The 21,470-nt window shown below is 31.5% G+C and overlaps 1 protein-coding gene across 2 annotated transcripts in view; it reads right to left on the minus strand.

Moving 5' to 3' along the window:
* Positions 1–248: 248 nt before the first annotated feature.
* Positions 249–21,470, minus strand: part of LOC145297510 (tripeptidyl-peptidase 2-like) — a 191,048-nt gene continuing 169,826 nt past the window's right edge. The window contains exons 28-30 of one of the 2 annotated variants that reach the window (XM_080143409.1): positions 20,104–20,139; positions 9,502–9,621; positions 249–1,195 (exon numbers count right to left, since the gene is read on the minus strand). In XM_080143409.1, coding sequence (XP_079999535.1) covers positions 1,106–1,195; positions 9,502–9,621; positions 20,104–20,139 — 246 coding nt within the window. In that variant the 3' untranslated portion in view covers positions 249–1,105. The remainder of the gene's footprint in view (positions 1,196–9,501; positions 9,622–20,103; positions 20,140–21,470) is intronic. The other variant, XM_080143410.1, reaches the window with a different exon arrangement.

The raw sequence follows: 21,470 nt of genomic DNA on the forward strand, positions 1-21,470 counted from the left end.
CTTGCATTCACCTCTATCAAAGAACCCATATTTTGTGTAGGTGTGTGTGTGTGTGTGTGTGTGTGTGTAGGAGGGGGAGGGCAAACGGCAGTGAGGTTACAGAATTTAGAATTTAATATTTTTATTTCAAGAGACGGAATTAATGAAGGCAACGATTCTCGTCTTGCAGAAGCGAGTTTTTGCCATGGGCCATTTCAATTTTTTTTTTTTTTTTTTTTTTTAACTGCAGAAAAATGGAGGGAGAAGTCTGGAAATTGATTTTTTTTTTGTTAATTTTATTAAATTTAAATTTTTTTATTTTGATACCCAACTGACGTCTTTATGCAATATGGAACAAAACCCGTTTTATGAAACAGCCAAAGTAAACATCATTATACAGCGACCATTTAGTTGTTTTTCAACCCACAGCGAAAGAAAATGTAATGTGAGGACACAAATAGATTTTTTTCGGTTGGATATGTTTTATAGTATATCAACCATTTTTTTTTTTAGTTTTATGTGATTTAATGTTGAGACAATATTCACTGGAAATGTTGCATTATTTGTCTCAGCACAGAGATTGGCTTAAGCCAACAGTAATTAGGAGGTTTTTTTTTGTATTTTTAAAGAAAAGGGCTTTTATGATAGGGAGAAGAAAAATCCTTTTGTCTAAAGAATTCCACCGTACAAGTGTTTTCTCTGTAGGCCGTCATTTACTTGTTACACTAAAGCAGACATCATTCACAAAGTTAAAAAAGTTTTAAAACTAGGAAAGAAATCATAAAATAAATAAAAAATTAATTCAGAAATTAGTTTTAAAAACCATTTTTTTCTCATCCCAGACACAAAAGTTTAGAGTCTAAAAGACCTTACGTAACAAATCTGATATGATATATATATATATATATATCAGTCTCTGAAACTGTCTCTATACTCTTCAAAATTATATCTATGCTCTACCACTGATATTGAGCACTTTCCTTCTCTTATTTATATTTGTGTGTTGTGAAGCAGGTTTGTGTGTGTGTAAAGGAGTCTATCCAAGAACGATGTGGGCAGGGATCATGAGAGAAAACGGGGTGGAGCTTTGATAAAACAGCAAGGAAAGGGTGGGGGTAAAGCAGCTTTAGAAAGGTCGATAGGATTTTGGGTATTTAACCAGCAGTGAAGTCTCAAAATATTGAATGCAATGATCCCACTCCAACTGCTTGAAGACCTGCAAAGTAAAAAGAATAAATAAAAATGAAATAACTCATGAGAAAATAAATAATGGTAAAATATATTTTTTTAAATAATACTTAAAAACAAAATTAAAAAAAACAAAAAAAAAAAACATATAAAAAAATCCAATAACAAAAATACTATTTAAGTGGCAACTATATTAATAGAAGACTTAATAACTGAAAAGACACCGTCTCCGTTTAGAAAAAAAAAAAATCTTCGAAGTGAATTTTGTTTTCATTTTTGTGTTTATGTAAGGAAAATTTTAGTTTTTTCTCAAGAGCGAAAATAGGAAATTGAAAAGAATGAAATGAATTATCAAAGTTCCAATTGAGAAAGATTTATTGTGGACAATATCCTGGAAGTTAAGCTATCATTGGATGTACAGGGTGACTCCCCAAAAAACAAAAGTTAAATGGAGGCCATCTAGAACATATGTTGTAGAACAGAGAAAAAAAGGCTAAAAACCCTAGTGTTTTGATGTGATGTTTTGAATATAATAAACTAGTTATGACCAAAGTTTCATTTCATTCGGACAAAACACTAAGAAATGCGGCCTAATTAGAGTTGGGGCCCGTTTTTTTGGATCACCCTGTATTTAATAAATGCATAACTGTTTTTAATAATACCAATTCTAAAAAAAAGATATACTTAGGTTTAAAAATCAATGTTGCCGTCTAAATATTTAACCCCCAACATTGATTATATAAACTTAACTACATCTTTTTTTTTTTTTTAGAATTGGTATGATTAAAAACAATCATGTATTTATTAATATATCCAATTTTGTGATTAAAGGATACACACAGTTGACATCAAAATATGACCCCAAAATCGTCATGAGCATGGAATATGTGCCTACATTAGAGATGGCTTTCCACGTGGTAAGGACATTTTCAGAAAAAAATCCTAATTTGCCTTACATATGCTTCAGAGTAGCACTTACTCACAACATCATGTCCATATTTTCTCTCTATCGACCCATAACACCTGAGTTAGTACCATTGAGAGTATTTCTGAGAAAATTGAACACATTCTGTCTACTCATCCCTCGGCTAACATTTACGCCTGCAGAGACTTCAATATTCACAATGTTGAATGGCTAGTCCACTCAAACAAGATGGATGATGAGGGGAGGTACTGTCATGATTTCTCGATTGCCTATCACCTAACACAAATTGTTTATGAACTCACCCATATGCCCAACTCTGCCAGACAATATGCAAATCTCCTTAACCTTTTTCTTACAACTTGCCCAGAAATGTACTTATCCTTCGTTTTGTCTCCATTGGGATCTTCCGATCACTCGGTTGTCTCGGTTAAGATAAAATAAAAATGTTAAATGTTCTCAGATGTATCTCTCCCATGGCTGGTTGGGATAACTTCTGAACGTTTATATCAAATATACTTCTGCACTCCATGTTAAAAAAAAACATGTCATTTATAGTATCTGACCTAACTGAATGGTTAATTGTCAGTATAGACTGCTACATACTCTCCAAGAAATTCCAGCAAAAGCCCAACTGCCGTGGTTCACCCCAGAATGTGTCACCACCATTGCTCACAGAAATCACTATTTCCATGGTTTCCAACGTAATAGATGTTATGAAACTAAAGTCACCTTTAGGACTGACAGCAACCATTGTAAAAAAGTATTAAAGAAGGCAAGAGAGTTGTATGCTCAGTATGTCAAGTTTAAAGTAGCTGAGCAGCGGCTTGATTCCCACCAGTTTTGGTTAATAAAAACAGATGTTGAACAAGAGCATGTCTTCTATCCCTACCATAATCAATGGACGTGAGATAATTTTGTCAGCATCTGACAAAGCAAAACTTTTTGCCAAGAACTTTGCAGCAAATTCTACCTTTTAGCGTCCCCCCCCCGTATTTCCCCTTGTGACTGTAAACACGATATGATATACAAATATCTGTACGTGATGTTGCCAAGCTTATCAAAAGACTGATTCTAGTAAAGCAACTGGCTCCGACAGCATTCCAGTCATAGTGCTTAAAAAGCTTCAACTGAAACTAGCTCTCATACTTACAAAGCTGTTTAAATGTTGCCTTAAGTAGAAATGCATCCCAACACCTTGGAAAACTTCATTAATCTGCCCCGTATTTAAAATTATAGAGATCGGTCCCTCTCAGTACAGACCAATCCGTCTCCTGTGCATAATGAGTAAGTTGCTGGAATCCGTGATAAACAAAAGTGGTCAACCACCTCAGCAAAAATAACCTGCTCAGTGACATGCAATTTCGACAAGGGCTTTGTTTCTAAAGCAATAGCTCTTGACATATAAAAGGCTTTTGATAAAGTATGACATAATGGTTTACTTCAGAAGATTGGCAGCTATTCAAAGGCCAGCAATGACCAAAATCTTTCCGATTCTTTCTCTTCTGATCTTGAGAACGTGGTTCAATGGGAAAAAGGTAGCTGGTTAATTTTAATGCATAAAAAACCAAGCTTCTCTCTTTTCATCATAATTGCTCTAACCCCCATTATGGCACAATTGAAATGAATGCCTCTCATCTTGACAAACTCCTGGGACTGACTTTCACTCCTGATCTGAAATAGAACACATACATCAAATCTGTTGCAAGATTGCTGGAAAAATGGTTGGATCATTCTACCGCTCCAGTAGGTATCTCATTGCTGATGTAGATGATGCCCTTTTCTCTTCCCTGCAACCCCTTTTCCCACAGAAGAGACGTTGCGAGCATGTCTGTGTTCAACTGAACTCCAATCTATTGTCCCTCATTGTCAAACTTTCACAAAACACTCAACTACTTACAACTATATAAGATTTCTTCCCACTCTCTATCTGTGCCTAAATCTAAACGCAGATTCCATGAACGAAGCTTCTTTCCTAGAACTGCCTGCCTTTGGAACATTGTCCTGCTGGCTTGCTTCCCGATTAAATACAACATAGTAGCCTTCAAATCCAATACAAACAAGTTCTTGTTGAGCCAACCCCCATAAATATTCAAATTCTATCCAATTTACACCATTAACGATTACTTCACTACCACCTTACATTTATTAACCTTTATCCTCAAGTGGCTTTCAGGCCTTGATAAGTGGTGACTCCCAAGTAAAAAAAAAAAAAAAAAAAAAAAAAAAAAAGGTCATGAGTTTCAATTGGGAAATGTTGCCTCATCCACTTTATTCACCTGATATTGCTCCATCCAACTATGTTTTCCAGTTTTTGCAAAATCACTTAAGCAAAAAAATTTATGAAAATGATGACCAAATAAAAAAAAATGACCTGAATTTGTTTTTCTCTCAAAATTCGAAGAATATTTTGAAGAAAGCATCAAGAAACTGATCATTGGGCAGAAATCATAAAAAATGAGGGAAATTATTGTCAAGATTAAAAATGCTATGATGTGAATGTTTCAGATGAAATAAATGTGTTGGAAAAAAACATTTCCAAGCTGATCATCATCATGTGCTGTCCTTCGTGTCCGAAGACTACTTCCTGTGAACCATCATTCTCCACTTGTCACGGTCGCGACTGAGGGTCTGCCAGTTTCCAATAAGGATCAACCTGTCCTTTAGATTTTTTTTGACAGTGTCACGAAACCTAAGCTAAGGTCTGCCTATGCCTTGTACTCCATCCTCCAATTGTGAAAACAGTATCTGTTTTGGTAGTCAGGAGTTCTCCATTCTGTTTACGTGCCCGGCCCATCTCAGGTTTTCCGGATGAGCAGGTCATACATGCTTGGGAGGTTGGCTTGTGATAGGATCTCCCTGTTGCTGACAAAATCATACCATTTGACATTTAAAATCTGCCGGAGGTGTCTCATCATATAGGCGTTGAGCTTGCGGGTTACCAGTTTGTACACTGGCCAAGTTTCTGCACAATATAAGAATGACGAGAGAATGATGGCGCAGTACACTAAGCATTTAGTTCTGAAAATCAGGTCTTTATTTTGCCAGACCTTCTGTTTGAGTTTTCCATAGGATATGGAGGCGTTAGCCATTCTTGTAGAAATCTCCCCGTCCATTTTGTTGTTGTTCATGACCGTGGTCGTTAGGTATTTGAATTTGCTGACATTGTAAAGTTCCTGGTTTGGAATCTTAATTGGCTGGCTTGTTGCTGGTGATCCAGGGGATTGTTGGTAACATTTCGGTTTTCTTGATGTTAATCTTCAATCCGAAGGCCTTGGCTGATCCTGCGAAGCGAGTTATTATGTCCTGAGCATCCTCGTGACTATGCGCTACAAATGTGGTGTCATCAGCAAGCATGAGCTCCCATACGAGTATCTTTGTTGTTCTATTTGCGGATTTGTATGCATTGATATTGAAAAGGTCTGCTCCCGGCCTAGATCGTATAAAAACACCCTTATCATAATTTCTAAAGGCATGCCGAAGCACAACTGACAGGTAGAGTGAGAAGAGGGTTGGAGCGAGGACGCAGCCCTGTCTGACACCATTCTGCACGTCGAATGGATCGGAGAGCTTGCCCTTCAGCTTAACTGTGGCTTTCATGCCTGAATGAAGGGCTCTGACAAGGCTGGTGAAGTGTGCAGGAAAGCCAAGCTTCAGCAAGACTTCCCAAAGAGTGCTTCGATCCATCGTGTCCAAGCTGATATTTTATTTAAATCTCAGATTAGATTATAAATTAGTAACTCTTTTTGTATTTCTTTAAATTTAAATAATTATTCATCCTACGTTCTTATTTTTTAAAAATCTTTTGACGTATTCATATATTTATTTACTTGAATCACTTTGATATTACATTTTATAATTCTCCTCATTTATCTGACGTATTTCTACTTGACATTTTAATTTATATTTTTTTCTAGCTAAATTACACCTTAGTTTATTAACTATGCGTGTTTCTTTTTTTATTTTTCTCTTTTTACATATTAATTTATATTCTATTTCTTTATTGTTCAATAATAAATCTTAATTGATAAAGCACTCGACTAGCTACAACCACTACATATGATTTTCCCCACTCTTTATCTGTGCTTAAATGTAAACAAATTTCATAAACAAAGCTTCTTTTCAAGAACTGCCTGCCTTTGGAACATTGTTCTGTTGGCATGCTTCCCAGTTCTTGTTGACCCCCTGCCCTAAATAATCAAATTCTACCCAATTTACACCATTACTGATTACGATACTACCACCTCACATTCATTAACCCTTATCCTCAAGTGTCCTTCGGGCCTTGATAAATGGTGATCGCCAAGTCAAAAAAAAAAAAAAAAAAAAAAAATCGTCAAAACTTCTACACAGTGATCTAATGTGTGCGACCATGTTTTGAGGAAAATCTTTATCAAATGATATTTTCAAATTTCTTTAAATCTGTGTGGATTGGTAATGTTGTTTTATGTTAACCATAACAGTCAATATCAATGTCGTCCACAGCAGATGGAATTTTTTATATTATTTAATATGTATTATTTTACTTAGTTTGCTTGTCCATGGGTGTATGAAACCACCACCACCGAGAGAGTAGGCCAGTGAACATGACAGCATAACGTCACTTCCTGATCAACTTGTAGGTATAGAAAGTTTCCGGTGTTCAACTACGTGATCACGTTAACAAGCATAAAAAATATGGCTGTCTTACCAAATGTCCATGTATGTTCTTCAAAAGAGAAAGAACAATTCTCCATTTGGATAATTATTATTATAATTGCACATTGGGATAATTTTAATCTAACAAAATATAGTAAGTGAACTCGTTTTAGAACTTATTTCTACCGGAGAAAGTCGAATATTTAATATAATTATTATTTTTTTTTTTTTTACTGCAAACAAACAATTTTTATATAATATTTGTCAGTCTGTTCTTTTAATATTAAATAAAACTTTTCATTCATTCAAATATTTTAAAGTTAGCATTTTTCACAATAGTTTTATTTTTTTAAACGATCAATATGAATTTTCAATATTTTAGCACCGGGCATAATTTATTTCTTTGAAATATTTTTAAAACTTCAAGTTTTGTTTTTTTATAACATTTTAACTAAATAATTTACATGACTGAAATGGGAAATGAAATAGGAAATTTTTATTCTCTCCCAAGATATACGAACAACACAAATTAATTAAAAATTCAGGATTTGTTTTACTATACACATAAATTTGAAAAAGTTGTCAAAAAAACAAATATATAACAAATAAATGTTATCAAAGACAAGATAAGTTACTTTTCTACCAAACTGGATAATTTTTTTAATGTTTTTACTTAATGTAAAGTGTTTATTCGGCTCGAAAAGCATACAGTGTTTACCGATGTATTTGAAAAATGCAAATGGAGGCATGCTTGCTATTGCACACGGTAAGTTTGGGAAAACGAGTTTAAACAAAAAAATTATACAAAATACTGTTAGAAACTCGCTCAATATATGTTATTGTGACATAATAGGTGGACATATATTCAGTGGGTTTCTAACAATATTTTGTATAATTTGTTTGTTTGAACTCATTTTCCCAAACATACTGAGTTCAATAGCGAGCATGCTGACATTTTTCTTTTTAAAATATATCCATAAACATTGTGATTTTTGAAGCAATTACACGTTTTAAAGTGAGTAAAACCACTAAAAACCTTTCCAAATTTATTTGTTATATATTTGTTTTTTGACAACTTTTTCAAATCTGTGTACAAATTTAAAGTAGCTGAGCAGACCCCAAATTTAATTTAACTTGGAAATACTATTTAAAATACACATGCGTACATTGCACAAGCACCCTTATTATTATTATTATTATTATTATTATAATAAAAACTGGTGTAGATGACATTGACTGGCGCCACACGAACTAGTTGTGAAGGGTCAGGGAGGAAAGATCGAGGTGGGAGAGTGCTAACCAAATCACCACTGGAAGTGTGCAGTTCAAATCTGGTCCCTTGGGGAGGCATTTTGTCACCCAAACCCCAGGAAACACCAATGGGCAATGCCAATGAGAAATCCATAACAACGGCTGTTGCGATAACATGCAATCATCTGCACAAGTGGTCAAAAGGTGGGGAACACTGGAAATCTGGGGAGACTTGTTGTCACTTGATCTCCAGGGAACACCACAGGTTACTGCCAGTGAGCGATCACTGATGATGGCCTGTGAGACAACTAATACGCTACACATTTTGATGAAAAACATGGAAAAAAATGGACATAGAAGAACAGAAAACCAAAACTTCAAATATAATTTCTGTATTTAAAGTAATAGTTGTTTAAATATTTCAACATATAATCTTGTGGGCAAAATCTAGCTTCCCAATAAGGGGCACTCTGGATAGGAACAAAAATAATTTCTGTCATGAAAGATTTCTCCTCCACCAACCGAGGACAGAAAAGGTGAAGTGTAGCATCAAAACAGATACTACACTGTGATCTTGTACTGAAAGCCCAAAAATATTTGTGTTTAAATGTTTCTTTAATTGTTTGTTCCCTAAATTCATAATTCAGTTTTATCAGTATTAAATTGTATATTGCTTTAAAATGACTTAATTTTACATAGATAATATTTATATTTTATATTGAATAAAGTTCTGTTCCAGTATTAATCAAACGGTGTTCCTTTTTCTTTAAAAAATGTTTTATTGCTCTTTTTCAAATGGCCATTATATAGTACTGGCAGCCTGACAAATCTTACCTACATTGCCTGCAGGCATTTTTCAGTTAACAGGCCTTCTATATCTTGGTGGTCGTGACGAAACGTTTTTTTTGAAAAATGAATAACTGAATGGTCATCGGAATTTAGCATCATACTGCTGCATCACATAAAATTGTTTTAGTAAGAAATTTGAATTTTAAGACAAATTAGAACCCATTTAATAGAACAGTAAAAAACAATTTTGTGCTTTTTTTTCTCTTTCTTTTCACCGTCTATTGTCTTTGTCTTTTATTCATTTGTGGTATTCTCTCTGATGTAAAAACGAGTGATGAGACGATTCTAATATTCTTTCTGATTCCAATACAATTACAGATTTGGATTCTTTATAAATTTCTAAATATTTAACTATACAGTTGTTAATTTTTCCCCCCGATCACTGTAAAAACAAATATTAAATGTGTAGATATTTTCTCAAACATAAAAATATACTGGCAGTTAAAAATCAATAGATACTTATTATTTTATCAGTACTACTAGCAGTAAAAGATTTTGCTTTAAAAATATTAATTAAAACAATCGTTTTTGGCATAGGAAAATAGGCACACATTTTTCCAATACTGATATTCCCAAAAGTTCTGATTTTACCGATTACAGATTCCTGTCCTAACACTAGTAAAAACTCTTGCTGTGGGCACCATTCACGTTTCATAAATGAATTTTGTACTTACTTCTATGCAACGTCTTTCTAATTGTTTACTTGGTTTCTCTTCATTTTGTTTCAGCAAGAATCTCAACGCCCTTCCGTATAATTTATGCACCAGGGCGTGACGTATACTGAACTCGATTACCTGACAAAGACAACAATAGAAACAACAATCAGCAAACAAAAAAATAAACAACAAAAGTGAAATAAAAAAAAAAAAACGTTGTTGTCTTTACTTTTAATAGAACATTTTTTTTGACAGCTCAACACCTCAGATTGATGGCCAACAATTTCATTGAGCTCAACATCCTCGTTTGCATTTGAAGATGTTTATATTATACTCTTTTTTCTTGTAGAAAATTCCGTACTTCATAAGAATATAGTGTTAATAGATACAAACAAAAATAGGTTCTCCCTCTCATAGATTTCTGCGTATAAATGTGATGCTTACTTTTTGAAAAAAATTCATTAAAGAAAAAAAAAAAAAAAAAAAAATTCTGAAAATACAACTAAAAAAAAACAAATTGCTAAGATAGTCAGTCATTTGATGTAAAATGGTAAAAAAAAAATGGTCTGTCTATTAAAAATAGAACAGTATATATATGTGTGTGTGTTGTGTCTGTAAAGGATAGAGTAATTTTTGTGCAAAATTTTGAGTAGAAGAACTATGTAATACAAAATAAGAATAAAAGTTAAAAATATCAACAATTTAGCCTTTTCTCAATTTATTTGGTATCAGGCTAACACTGTTAATTGAAGAATGAGTGTCTATGTCATTTTCGTGTTATAACCGAAATGTTTACTATTCACCCTCACTGTGGATTCTAATATATATGAATCCATGGTCGAGGTAATAGTAAATACTTTAATCATAGCACCAAGATTCAAATGGTTTATAAAATTATGTACGCACAAAAATCTGTAATCTGTTTAAATATTTGAAGAAAAGGTACAAGTATTATAAAGAAGTTAAATATGATCATTAGATTGAGGGAAAAAGTTACTTCAGTTCAAGCCAAAATATCTTTTCTCCAATATTGTTTGCATGATCATGTCTCACCAGGGTATATTTCCAGGCGCGGTTTTCTAATTTATGTTTTTTAAACATTGAAGTGGAGCTAAGAAGAAAAAAAAAAGATATTTTAGAAGTGTATTTTAGTTGTTGTTCATTGTCACACTTTTTCTTCTTTAAATATATGTTGAAACTAAAAAAAAATACCTCAACAATTAACAATAATGGCACTGCACCAAGTATTATTCAAAGGTATATATATATATATATATATATATATATATATATATATATATATATATATATAATAAAAATAAATTTGGTTTGAAATAATGTGGAAATGGTGTTTATAGAATAGTATTCCAAAGACTTTTTTCAAATCCACAAAACTTTTAGTGGGTTGATCCATTTTTAAATTGATAATAAATTCCTTTCAAATAAGGAATAGTCATAATCTCAACTTTTTGTACACATGCCAATTTTACCAATATCTTTTGTATGGATAAAAAAAAATGTAAATACTAAAAAGATGTTTAAATAATTAAGCAATTTGATTAAATGTAATGATTCGGAGTTAGACTCGTGCAGTTTTAAACTTGATTTTTGTTTGCAATATCATTTGACAGACTCCATCAACATCATCAAATTCAGTGTCCATTTTACATGGTGGCATGTGTTGGATAGCTTTTAAAGATTGGCTTCCAAACTAACCTATCTTTGGCCATGTTTTTATTTACATGTCTCTCTCAAATCAACTTTTATTACTTCTTCCTATGCTTTCCTTGACCTTTCAGTGTCAACTGATCCTGATGCCTCAACTGTTTTACATCTACAAACACTAATATTTGGTAAATTATGTCATTTGCTTTGCTTGCTTTGTTTTATGGCATATCAACCCTTTTGAGTTATTTAATGCTGAATGCCGTTATTTTGGAAATAGTATTCATGTTGCATCGAGTTATTTTATAGAATTCTTCAAGCTCTTTGTATCTTCAATTGCTAGTTTGTAGTGTTCGGTTTGGTTGTTTTATAGTGGATTTTATTGTTTTTATTCCCTACCCTGCAGAACATGAATGAGTTTTGTAATGGGAGAGGAAAAACGGACACAATATGAATGTTTGATACTATTTAAGCTAGGAAACCAGTCAGGAAGTGAAGAGGGGGGGATAGAAAGGGAAATGGGAAGAAGGAAAATGGGGGAAAAAGTGGGTTGTTGTGTTTGGTTTTAGAGAACATAATCAAGTTTTGCAAAAGGAAGTTTACAAAAACAAAAAGCATCAATGTTATGTGCATTTCGTCTCAAGAAGCCAATATCTTCAGACAGTTGCGTCATTTGAAAGCAAATAGTAATTTAATTCACTCGATGCAAGTCATAGAAAACGGACACTCGTTCTTCACATTTTATGAATTAACTTTTCAATTAAAGAAAATACAAATTTTACTTCTGTCTTCTTTAAAATTTACCAAAATATTATTAAAAAGATGTTTAAAAATAAAAACAATTCAAAATACTTGGCAATTCATTCTGAAAAAAATATTAATGTTTATATAATTTTTTTTTATTCATCATTTGAATCATTATGAAATATCAATAATCACTGCTGGCAAACTGGACAACGGAGCATATTTCATATTTAGGTTTATTTACAAAGTTTAGCCATTTGTTGCACTGAAAGTAAGATTAAAAGGCAAACTTCCTATTCACAATAAAAGAAAAACATATTTCTATTATTATCAGTCATGTTTATGCGAGTGATAACTAAAGGTTAACTAATTTGCATAATTCTTTACAAAACAAACTCATAGATAAAAGTTTGTAAAAATTAAATATCAACCATGGATTGAGAAATGTAGAAAAATCTAAATTGCCCATACGAAATCAATTTGAATAAATTAAATTTCTAAGAATTTATTTTCAGCAACTGATTTTATTTAAAGAAGAGAGAATGGGGGTATTTACAGGTTTTGTACAGTTACGTTTATCTGGGTGACTGTTATATCCACAACATTCACCATTGTTGGTAATCTTTAAAAAAAAAAAAAATCTAACTCAACCCTTTACTTAATCAGTTGATAGTTCTTATCAGGAGTAAAGAGTAAATAATACAGAGTGGAACGATAAAGTTGTTGCTCTAAAGAAAACTACAACTTTTTTAAAAAGAATTATTGAAAAAAAAACAATTCATAACTTGATTATGTAGTAGAGCTGACATCAACCATCACCTTGGTATGGCTGGCGGGAACTCGGAAGATCAGGCTGGCTTTGGTGTTGTGGGAGGTCATGTTGATGATGTTCTCGACGTATGACCAAACGCAGTAGTCCAGCACGTTCAGGTTGGAGTGGGGGAAGTAAGAGAAGGGCCATAGCACTCCTTCTGCAGCAGTTAAGCCTGGGCCTCTTTGGACTTGTGGGCCGGTGCTGAGTCCTGCTGCCACACCCAGGGTTTGCCCATGGCCACTTGATTGCACCAGAGGATCACCACACTCTTCAGCACATCCAAGTACACTTTGGTATTAACTTTCAAGCCAACTTCCAAGATGTGAAGTGGCATGATGTGGCCCTCACCAAAGACCATAACTGTAGCCGGAAACTTTGTTTTCATCAGTCTGGGCATGTCCCTGTTATTCGTGGAAATCCAGCAATGCATTTTGAGGGTGCTGGCGATGGTCCTGTTATCAGAACATGGATAGGTAGAGAGTATGAGTTGTACAATGATGCATCTTCGATCTCACTTGTTGAACATTGTGTCACTTTAAAACATGATAAAAAGCTCCTATCGCTCTTGGGATTTGTATACAATTGGCCAACTAGTAGATGGTCTGCGATAAAAAAAAGAAAAAACGGTTTTCATCAAATGGAAATGGAATCATGTCATCTTTTCTAGGGTGACAATTTTATCATTCCACTCCGTAATAGCAACATTAGGGTTTTTAAATTCCAGGATTCTAAAGTGGTTCTGAGTTCAATACAAGTTGAAAGAATACAAAAAAAAAAACAAGCTGAGCAGGCAGGATACCCCTCCATGAGTGAAAAATTTACTTTCACCAAGACTAATATTTGTGCAAAACTTTTAAAAACCCAAGGTGTGGTTATTGAGAAAAGTATGAATGGATGAACGAGAGTGAATTACTAAGTCCAATCCCTCCTTTGTCAGAGGATCAAAAAAGATTGAATAAATGGTTCTGGTTAAAATTTGTGGACGATGATAAAAAAGATGAAGAAAATCATAGAATACGATGACGGAAACATTTTGAATGGAAAAATCACAAAGAGCCTGAAAATATGTAGATAACTGTTCATCTTAGAAATATTGGCAAATTGTTGATTTTAATTTGATTTTTAAATCAAAAAATAAAACAAAACCCAAGACATGACAAGAACATTTTCTGATCAAGATGCACAAGATGTCCAAAAAAAAAAAAAAAAAAAAAAAAATTTTTTTAAATGGTGGCAAATGCCCTCCCTCCTGACAAATAGTTTATAAATCAACCCCCAAAAGAATATTCACTTTCAAATTTATTTGGATTAAACAGTTCAGCTTTGCACCGAATATCACTGTGAATACAATATTTAAAATTTCTTCTTAACATTCTAAGTTAATGTTGAATCCAGTAAATAATGGTTTCAATGTTGACATTTACTCCCAATAATCGAGTGGAACAAGAAGCTGCTTTTAGAAAGAAATCTGGATAAAACTTGAGCCCGACATAAATGAACCGACAGGATGAGGTATGGTAGTTAAAAACAAAAAATGCAATATTTCGAAAAATACAAAACACTGATCATTTAGGAAAGAACATAAAAACATTGGTTATATACAAAGTTTTAAAGAAGATTTACAAATAGTGAACAAACAATGAAGAAGGTAAGATTTGAGCTAAGAGAGGAAGAATGTGTGTGTGTGTGTTTCTGTGATGAAGAGAATGAAGAATTAATAGGAAAGATATGAAACAAAGAAAATAGGTTACCATTTTTTTTAGACAATCTGAATTTTGATCTTTTCTATTGTTTACTTAACGACCCAATAAATTATTGATGAAAGAATTTAACTATTTAGAAAGATGTGGGGAAACAAACATTGACATGAGACAGGTATTATAAATTTTATATATATATATATATATATATATATATATATATATATATATGTATATATATACTAGCAGATGTATCCAGTGTTGCTCAGGTGCTGGATTAAACAGTTACATCTGTATACATAAGTAGTTGACTCTAAGACATCAGGGTTTTTACATAGTAATGAAATTACATAGTAATCTCCTTTTGCATATTTCGATTTGGTAATTCCAAATTTTGATCCTGCAGCAGCAATTTTTTCCAGCTCAAAAGCAATAAGAAACTATTCTCCAGGTTCGAATAAGCTATATATTAAACTTCAAATCTCTAGTAGTTTATTTTTCTAAACAATTCACTTCTTGTAAGCAGAAAAAAAAAATACTTGAGAGTGAGATTGAAACCAAAGCCTAAAGACAGTGAGTATGATAACCATTAGGTCAGCTTGCAACGATCTTTAAAAGATGTTTTCAAATCAACTTTTTATCAACATAAAGAAGCTGTCATGTGAATGATTCACGGCGCTTCTAACCCCTACGCTATCATCTGACATTTGCTGAACATCAGCAAAATCTCAATGTAAACATTGTCAATTGCCAAAGAGTTAAAATTGTTTTTACCTAATGAGCAATGCTTTTAGTTAGTAGCAGTTGACGAGAGCTCTACTCCAGAGTAAGGGAAGCAATATATATATTCCTGAACTCACATATATATAAAGAATACGAGAGAAACAAAAATATCCAATTCAAAAATGAATAAAATTTGTTTATTTTCTCTTGTCCATTTATCTTAAATCTAAACTTTTCAAAAACAATATTTTTCATATCAGATGATAGAAAAGCTTGTAAATATAATATAATGCTTTAATTATGATCTGAAAAATTGAAATAGTTTTAAAGAATTTGTAAAAGGTTAAAAAAAAAAATTTTTTTTCAAAGATTTTCCTTGAAAAATCTTTGAGAATTGTATTTTCATTAATAACTAGTAACTTATTAAAGTTGTTATTTTAAAAAGTAAAAGAATTTATTCTTCTAAAATTTCGACAATCTGACAGACTATTTACTGCATCTCTGAAATAGATTTCTGTTCATATATGAATAATATTTAATGTTTATATATATATATATATATATATATATATATATATATATATATAGGATGAGCCACAAGTAGGTGGACAGCAATATATACACACACACACACACATATATATACATACATACATACATACATACATACATACATACATAAATGCAAATTGTAGAGTATGTATATAACTTGTCTATTGCAGAATACTGTTATGGTGAAGATGTTAAAAAGTTGGGTTTTTTTTTCTGTATTCTCAAGATCCAAACTTTGTAATATCTACTAATATTTTGATTGTATATCATCGATAAAAAAAAAAAAAAACATTCATTAGTTTATAATCAAAAACCAATTTGTTTGCTACAAGATTTTGTTTATGTGAAAAATTATTTCAATTTATAATCGCTCTGGAATCACATATTGGAAACCAAAGATTGTCTAATATCTATTAAGCTTAAATAAATTGAATTTGATTCCACAATGAAAACATTATATTTGATTTAACCCCTGTTTGAACAGGTTTAAGAAATTGTATAAAATTAGACAGGACGTACAGAAAAAGGAAAATTAAAAGTATTGGGTAAAAAAAAGACTCATTCAAATGAAAAACATCTCAGTCGATTAATCCATCTGATAATTTTTGTATATTATTTTTAGAAAGTGTTTAATAAAAAACAAATTATAAATCTATTTATATGTTTTTGATTCGTATCAGTCTTCTTTTGCAGAGCTTTGTTTTATTTTTCAATAACATTCTAACAGATACATATCAAACTTGAGATAATTATATGTTAAATATTATTGCATTAAAATCATGATTGCAAATGAATTCTTAAAATATTGCGAAAACACATTTTAGCAATCATATATTTAATTCTTATGCCATGCATACATCCAATATATATTTATATAATGTATGCATGTGTATAAATAACATATTTTATCAATTTTCTTCTCTAATCACCTGACAGTAAGAAAAGGTTCTGAAAATGAAAATGGATTCATTGGTAAGTTTTATGGGTCAAAGTACAACACTTGAATGACACCAAAAACATTCATTTATTTTTTTGTTTCTAAATAAATGCAATATTTACACCTTTTCAGTTTGAAAAGTTATAGATTCAAAGAAATAATAAAATAAAAATGAAATTGGAAAGTTATAATTTAAATATTGTCAACTGGAATTTAGAAAACCATAAATATACAATTAAAGATATTTTTTGATGGAATTGTCTTTGATTTTAAGTAAAAAAAAAAAATGAATTAAAATAAATTCAAATTGATTTTAAAAAAAACAAAACAATTATGTTAAACCACATGAACTATTTTAGTTTCCTTAATTCATTTCAACCAACCATGAATAAGAGGAATAAACAAACAAAATAAACAAAAAACAATTATATTTTTTAAGAACATTCACTCTACCATGAAGTTTTTTTTGAAGTTGCACTAAAATAAATAGGCAGTAAAATAAATAAAATAAAAACGACTAACAGTTTTGGCTTGAAGGGAATCTTTAAAAAAATGTAGTCAGCCACTATTTTAAAACCTTGTTTTGGTATAAAACAATTAAATCTAATTTTTTTTGACAAAAAATACAACTAAAGAAACTGTTTTTTTTTCCTCTGTGGCTAATTTACACTGATTCTTATTCTGGCTTCTTATTGTTTACACATTTTTTTTTAAAATAATTTTCTCTTATTTTAAAAGATGGCGTTTTACATTGAAGAATGCATTATGATCAGGAAGGACTCGCCTCCCTCTTCCTTTTTAAAATGAATTTGTGAAAAATTTATTTTCAAAGAATGAGGTTCCTATTCTACAACTTTTGAACACATTAAAAACAGACATTTTATGGACTTTAAAGCTTTTTGTTTAAATCATAAAAAGATCTAAGTTTTGTTTTCCATTTTCAACATGATTTTGTAACAAAGGATTATGGAAGGATTGATTAACTCCCTCAAATACCACACCACATGCTTAGATGGTAGCATGACCACTTACCCACTAATTATTTTTTACTTTCATTCTCCCAGACATCACCAAAGCAAATATTTCAGTCTACACCATGTATAAATCACTATCATTATTTCGTTTTGCCATTATTTGACTTCATCAATTGCAAATAAATCATTGCTGCAGAAAATATGGAATGCTCCCATTCATATTCACTTCTAATTCTAACGAGAATTTCATTGCCTGCTCAGACATAAACCATCATACTATATTCCACATTTCCCGAACACTACAGAATGCTTTTCGTTACAGTAAACATGACTGCACATCCATTCACTTCAAAACAACAATGCCATTAGTTATCAATTTTGATCTATTACAAACAACATATTACAAGGGAATTAAAAACAACTGCCATTGATTCTTCACTTAATTATATGATTGTTACATTATTCTTTGTGCAATCGCTTTCATTAACTTCTGTTGCGCTGTTCATGTTTATTGATAGAGACAGAGAGAATGTGTGTTTTTACTTATTGTTTTCTTAATTTTGTATTGATGCTAATACTGCTATAATACTACTCCTAATATCTTTTTTCGTCATGGCATCTGCAATCATTTTTCAGTCCATAGAGAGAACAACTGAGAGAGAGAATGTGTGTGTGTGTGTAGCTACCGTCTTTATTCCGTCTCAATACTTATACTGATATTACGATACTACTACTACTGATAATAATAATCATTTCCTTTTGCAGTTGATAATTCTTTTGATTATTGGTGCAATCAATTCAAAACTTAACAATCATAAAAAACATTTGTTTAACATCATAAAAACATTTGTTTTCTCTATCAAGAACTTTTGTTTAGCTGTCCGAGTTTATTAATTTGCATGTGCATGATAGAGACAGACAGACAAACAGATAGAATGTCTGTGCGTATGTCTTCACCTGCCATCTTATTTTTGTCTTGATACTAATGCTTAGATATTACTATATAATACTACTACTAAAGACAATAATAATTTCCTTCTGTAGTTAATAATTCTTTTTATTTGCGGAGACCTCACTTCATAACTTATCGTTTTTTTGTATTTCTTGGATATGTTAATAAATTCGACATGACAATTAAGTAGATAGTATTAGTTTTGATACTTGCATATCAATGTTACTGTACTGAAATAACATTATTTAGAAACCCATTCTTAACATGAGGAGAGTGTTTTGTAACTATTTGGTACTTTCACCTAACAATTTAATAAACAAAAATATTGTCAAAAATTGAAGTAAACTTGAAAATACTATTAAAAAAATAAAATTAAAAAAAAAAAACATAGCATGGTAACATAAATGCACAAGCACCTTAGTTTTACTTGAAATTCAATACTTCACTTTTTGAATTTCACTAGTATAACGTATTGCTACATATGGACTGAAAACTATATAAGAATTTGAATCCAATTCGAATACTAGTGGGGGAAGAAGGAATTTGGGGATTAAGATTTAGTTTTATTAGCGGGAGGTGGGGGGGGGCTACATTCTTAGACAAACAAAACAAAATATTATATCATTTCTCTTTCAAGGAAAGAATCAAGAAACCAACTTTACTTTATGGGTGGGTGATGGAGGCATGCACATTTTTTGGCTTTGATGCATATTTTTTTAAAAGTTAACTAATGTGCTTTTTAAATTTTTTTATACCTCATCTCAAAAGCAAAAAATTACCCCAAGCTAAAAGGATTTCTCTTACATGGAAGGACAACATGCGTACATGTGTTTGTCTATCGTCTTCTACATCTCCTTACTGTTGTTAATGTTACTTCTATTATTATTATGATCATATTTTTTTCCTTCCTGACATGGGCTACTAACCCAGCTTTGCGAGTTTCGATTCTGGATCATTCAATAGCAATAATTTTATTGTTTTTATGGTTTCAGGATTGATTAAAATATGTCTTCAAATACATTTTTTTATTCAGTACTTTCCTTTATTGGAAGGGGGGGGATCATGCACATTTTTTAAAAAAATGTAAACTAACATGCTTTTTAACATTTCTTTTCATTGGCGAGGACCTCAATTCTTCACTTACCAATCACTTCATAAAATAAAACAAAGCAAATTTAGCTGAGTCTACAATAATTATAGTTTAATCTATGCTTTAGTTTTTTTTTTTCCCAACAAATCTGTTCTGGCTTTATACCATCTTTCCACCGGACAATGCCGGTACACAAGCACTTCTAGTTTTCTAATAATTATTTGATGTTCAGTGTGTGTTTTTAAATATAGGAAAAATTTAAAACTACAATAATTACAACAAAAAAAGCTGCTAAAAATGGCCAAGGATTCTTTTTTTTTTAAAGGGTTCCACTTCTACACTTTTAGATTGTATACAAAATGTACGTCGCCATAACTAGCAAGACATAAAAACAATACATTTAATTATAATAAATTATTAAAATAAAAAGTAAAATAAGAAAAAAAAGGAAAAGAAAATGTGTTTTTACCTCATTCATCGTTTGTTGTTGCAGCCGGGCGCTCACCTGCCATTTACATAGACAATAATATGAACACGGCCTCTTAACAGAATTACGACTTGCTTGTTTGCAGTTAGGATTGTTTTTTTTTTTTTAAATACAAATACATCAAGAATTTCAAAATTGTAAATTAAACGTTTGAATACATATTTTCATAGACTTATCATGTGGAACATTCAAATACCACAAAGAAAACAAAAGCATATCCATGTAAATTAAGCAAACGAAACATTCATGAATACTTGCTAGTAAGATCAGTTTTATCTAAAAACATTTTTCCTGCAACAATTTTGGAATTAATTAAAACGAACAACTAGAAATCGGTTGGATGTATTAACTCATAAAAAGTTAAAGTTAATGTTGAGATACAAAATTAATGAAAATCAAACAAATGAAAAAAAGAATTTTAAACTTTCACATAAATTTCACATCGTTAGAAATGGAAAATTGAACAGTTAACAGTGGATGCACAGGGACACTAGTTACTTTTATCTATAAGTAATGCAAGATCATCGGGTTAATGTTGTTGTTTGAAGAGTGTACACATAGAATCAAGAGACTATGATGACCGATAGGTTCTCACCTTGCATCTAACAGTTTCCATGCGCTCTTAATTTTGTCGATACTCTCTGCTCTAAAATAAAATTCCAGGGTTTATCATACATGTTCACTGTAGTAACTGCTTTCTGCAAACTAATCAATGACAACATAAGCAAAGATTTATCACAGAGAGATGAGTTATTACAGATTTCACTCATCGTTTGGCTTGTGAGACAAGTGCTTGAGGCAACATCTGCAACAGATGGTTACTCTTTTGTAGGTGCACGTTCAAAATCCTGCCCTAGTTTCTACTGTAGTGATTGACATGCTAAATAAATATGGCCACATTTAAAAAAGAAAAAAGGTAATTGTCCAGAATTACACCTATCTTAAAAAAATAAAGAAAAATCTGTATGATGTACATATCCGAGATGCAAAGAAAATATTGTATGCAAAAAAAATCAGGTAAATTGAAGTAGCTTTATTTTTAAATAAGAAATCACATTTTATGGATAAATGAAGAGCGACAATCTCAGGACCCCATCGTGAAAACAGTCTGAGGAAACAAAGGAGATAACTCCAAATCGAGATTTTAGAAAACCATTCTTAATATGAAGAGGGAAGCATTGGAAACACTTAAATTTGCTTAAAAATAATTTTCCTTATAAAAATAAAGCTACTTGATCAATTTACGATTTTTGGTACACAAGATTTTCTTTTCGTCATCAGTACATACAGCATACTGATTTTTCTTTATTTCCGTTTTTTTCATCCGGGAGGAGATGAGGATAAATGAC

The sequence above is a fragment of the Euprymna scolopes genome, chromosome 18 (assembly GCF_053919585.1).
Source record: "Euprymna scolopes isolate OS-2025 chromosome 18, ASM5391958v1, whole genome shotgun sequence".
NCBI lineage: Eukaryota > Metazoa > Mollusca > Cephalopoda > Sepiida > Sepiolidae > Euprymna > Euprymna scolopes.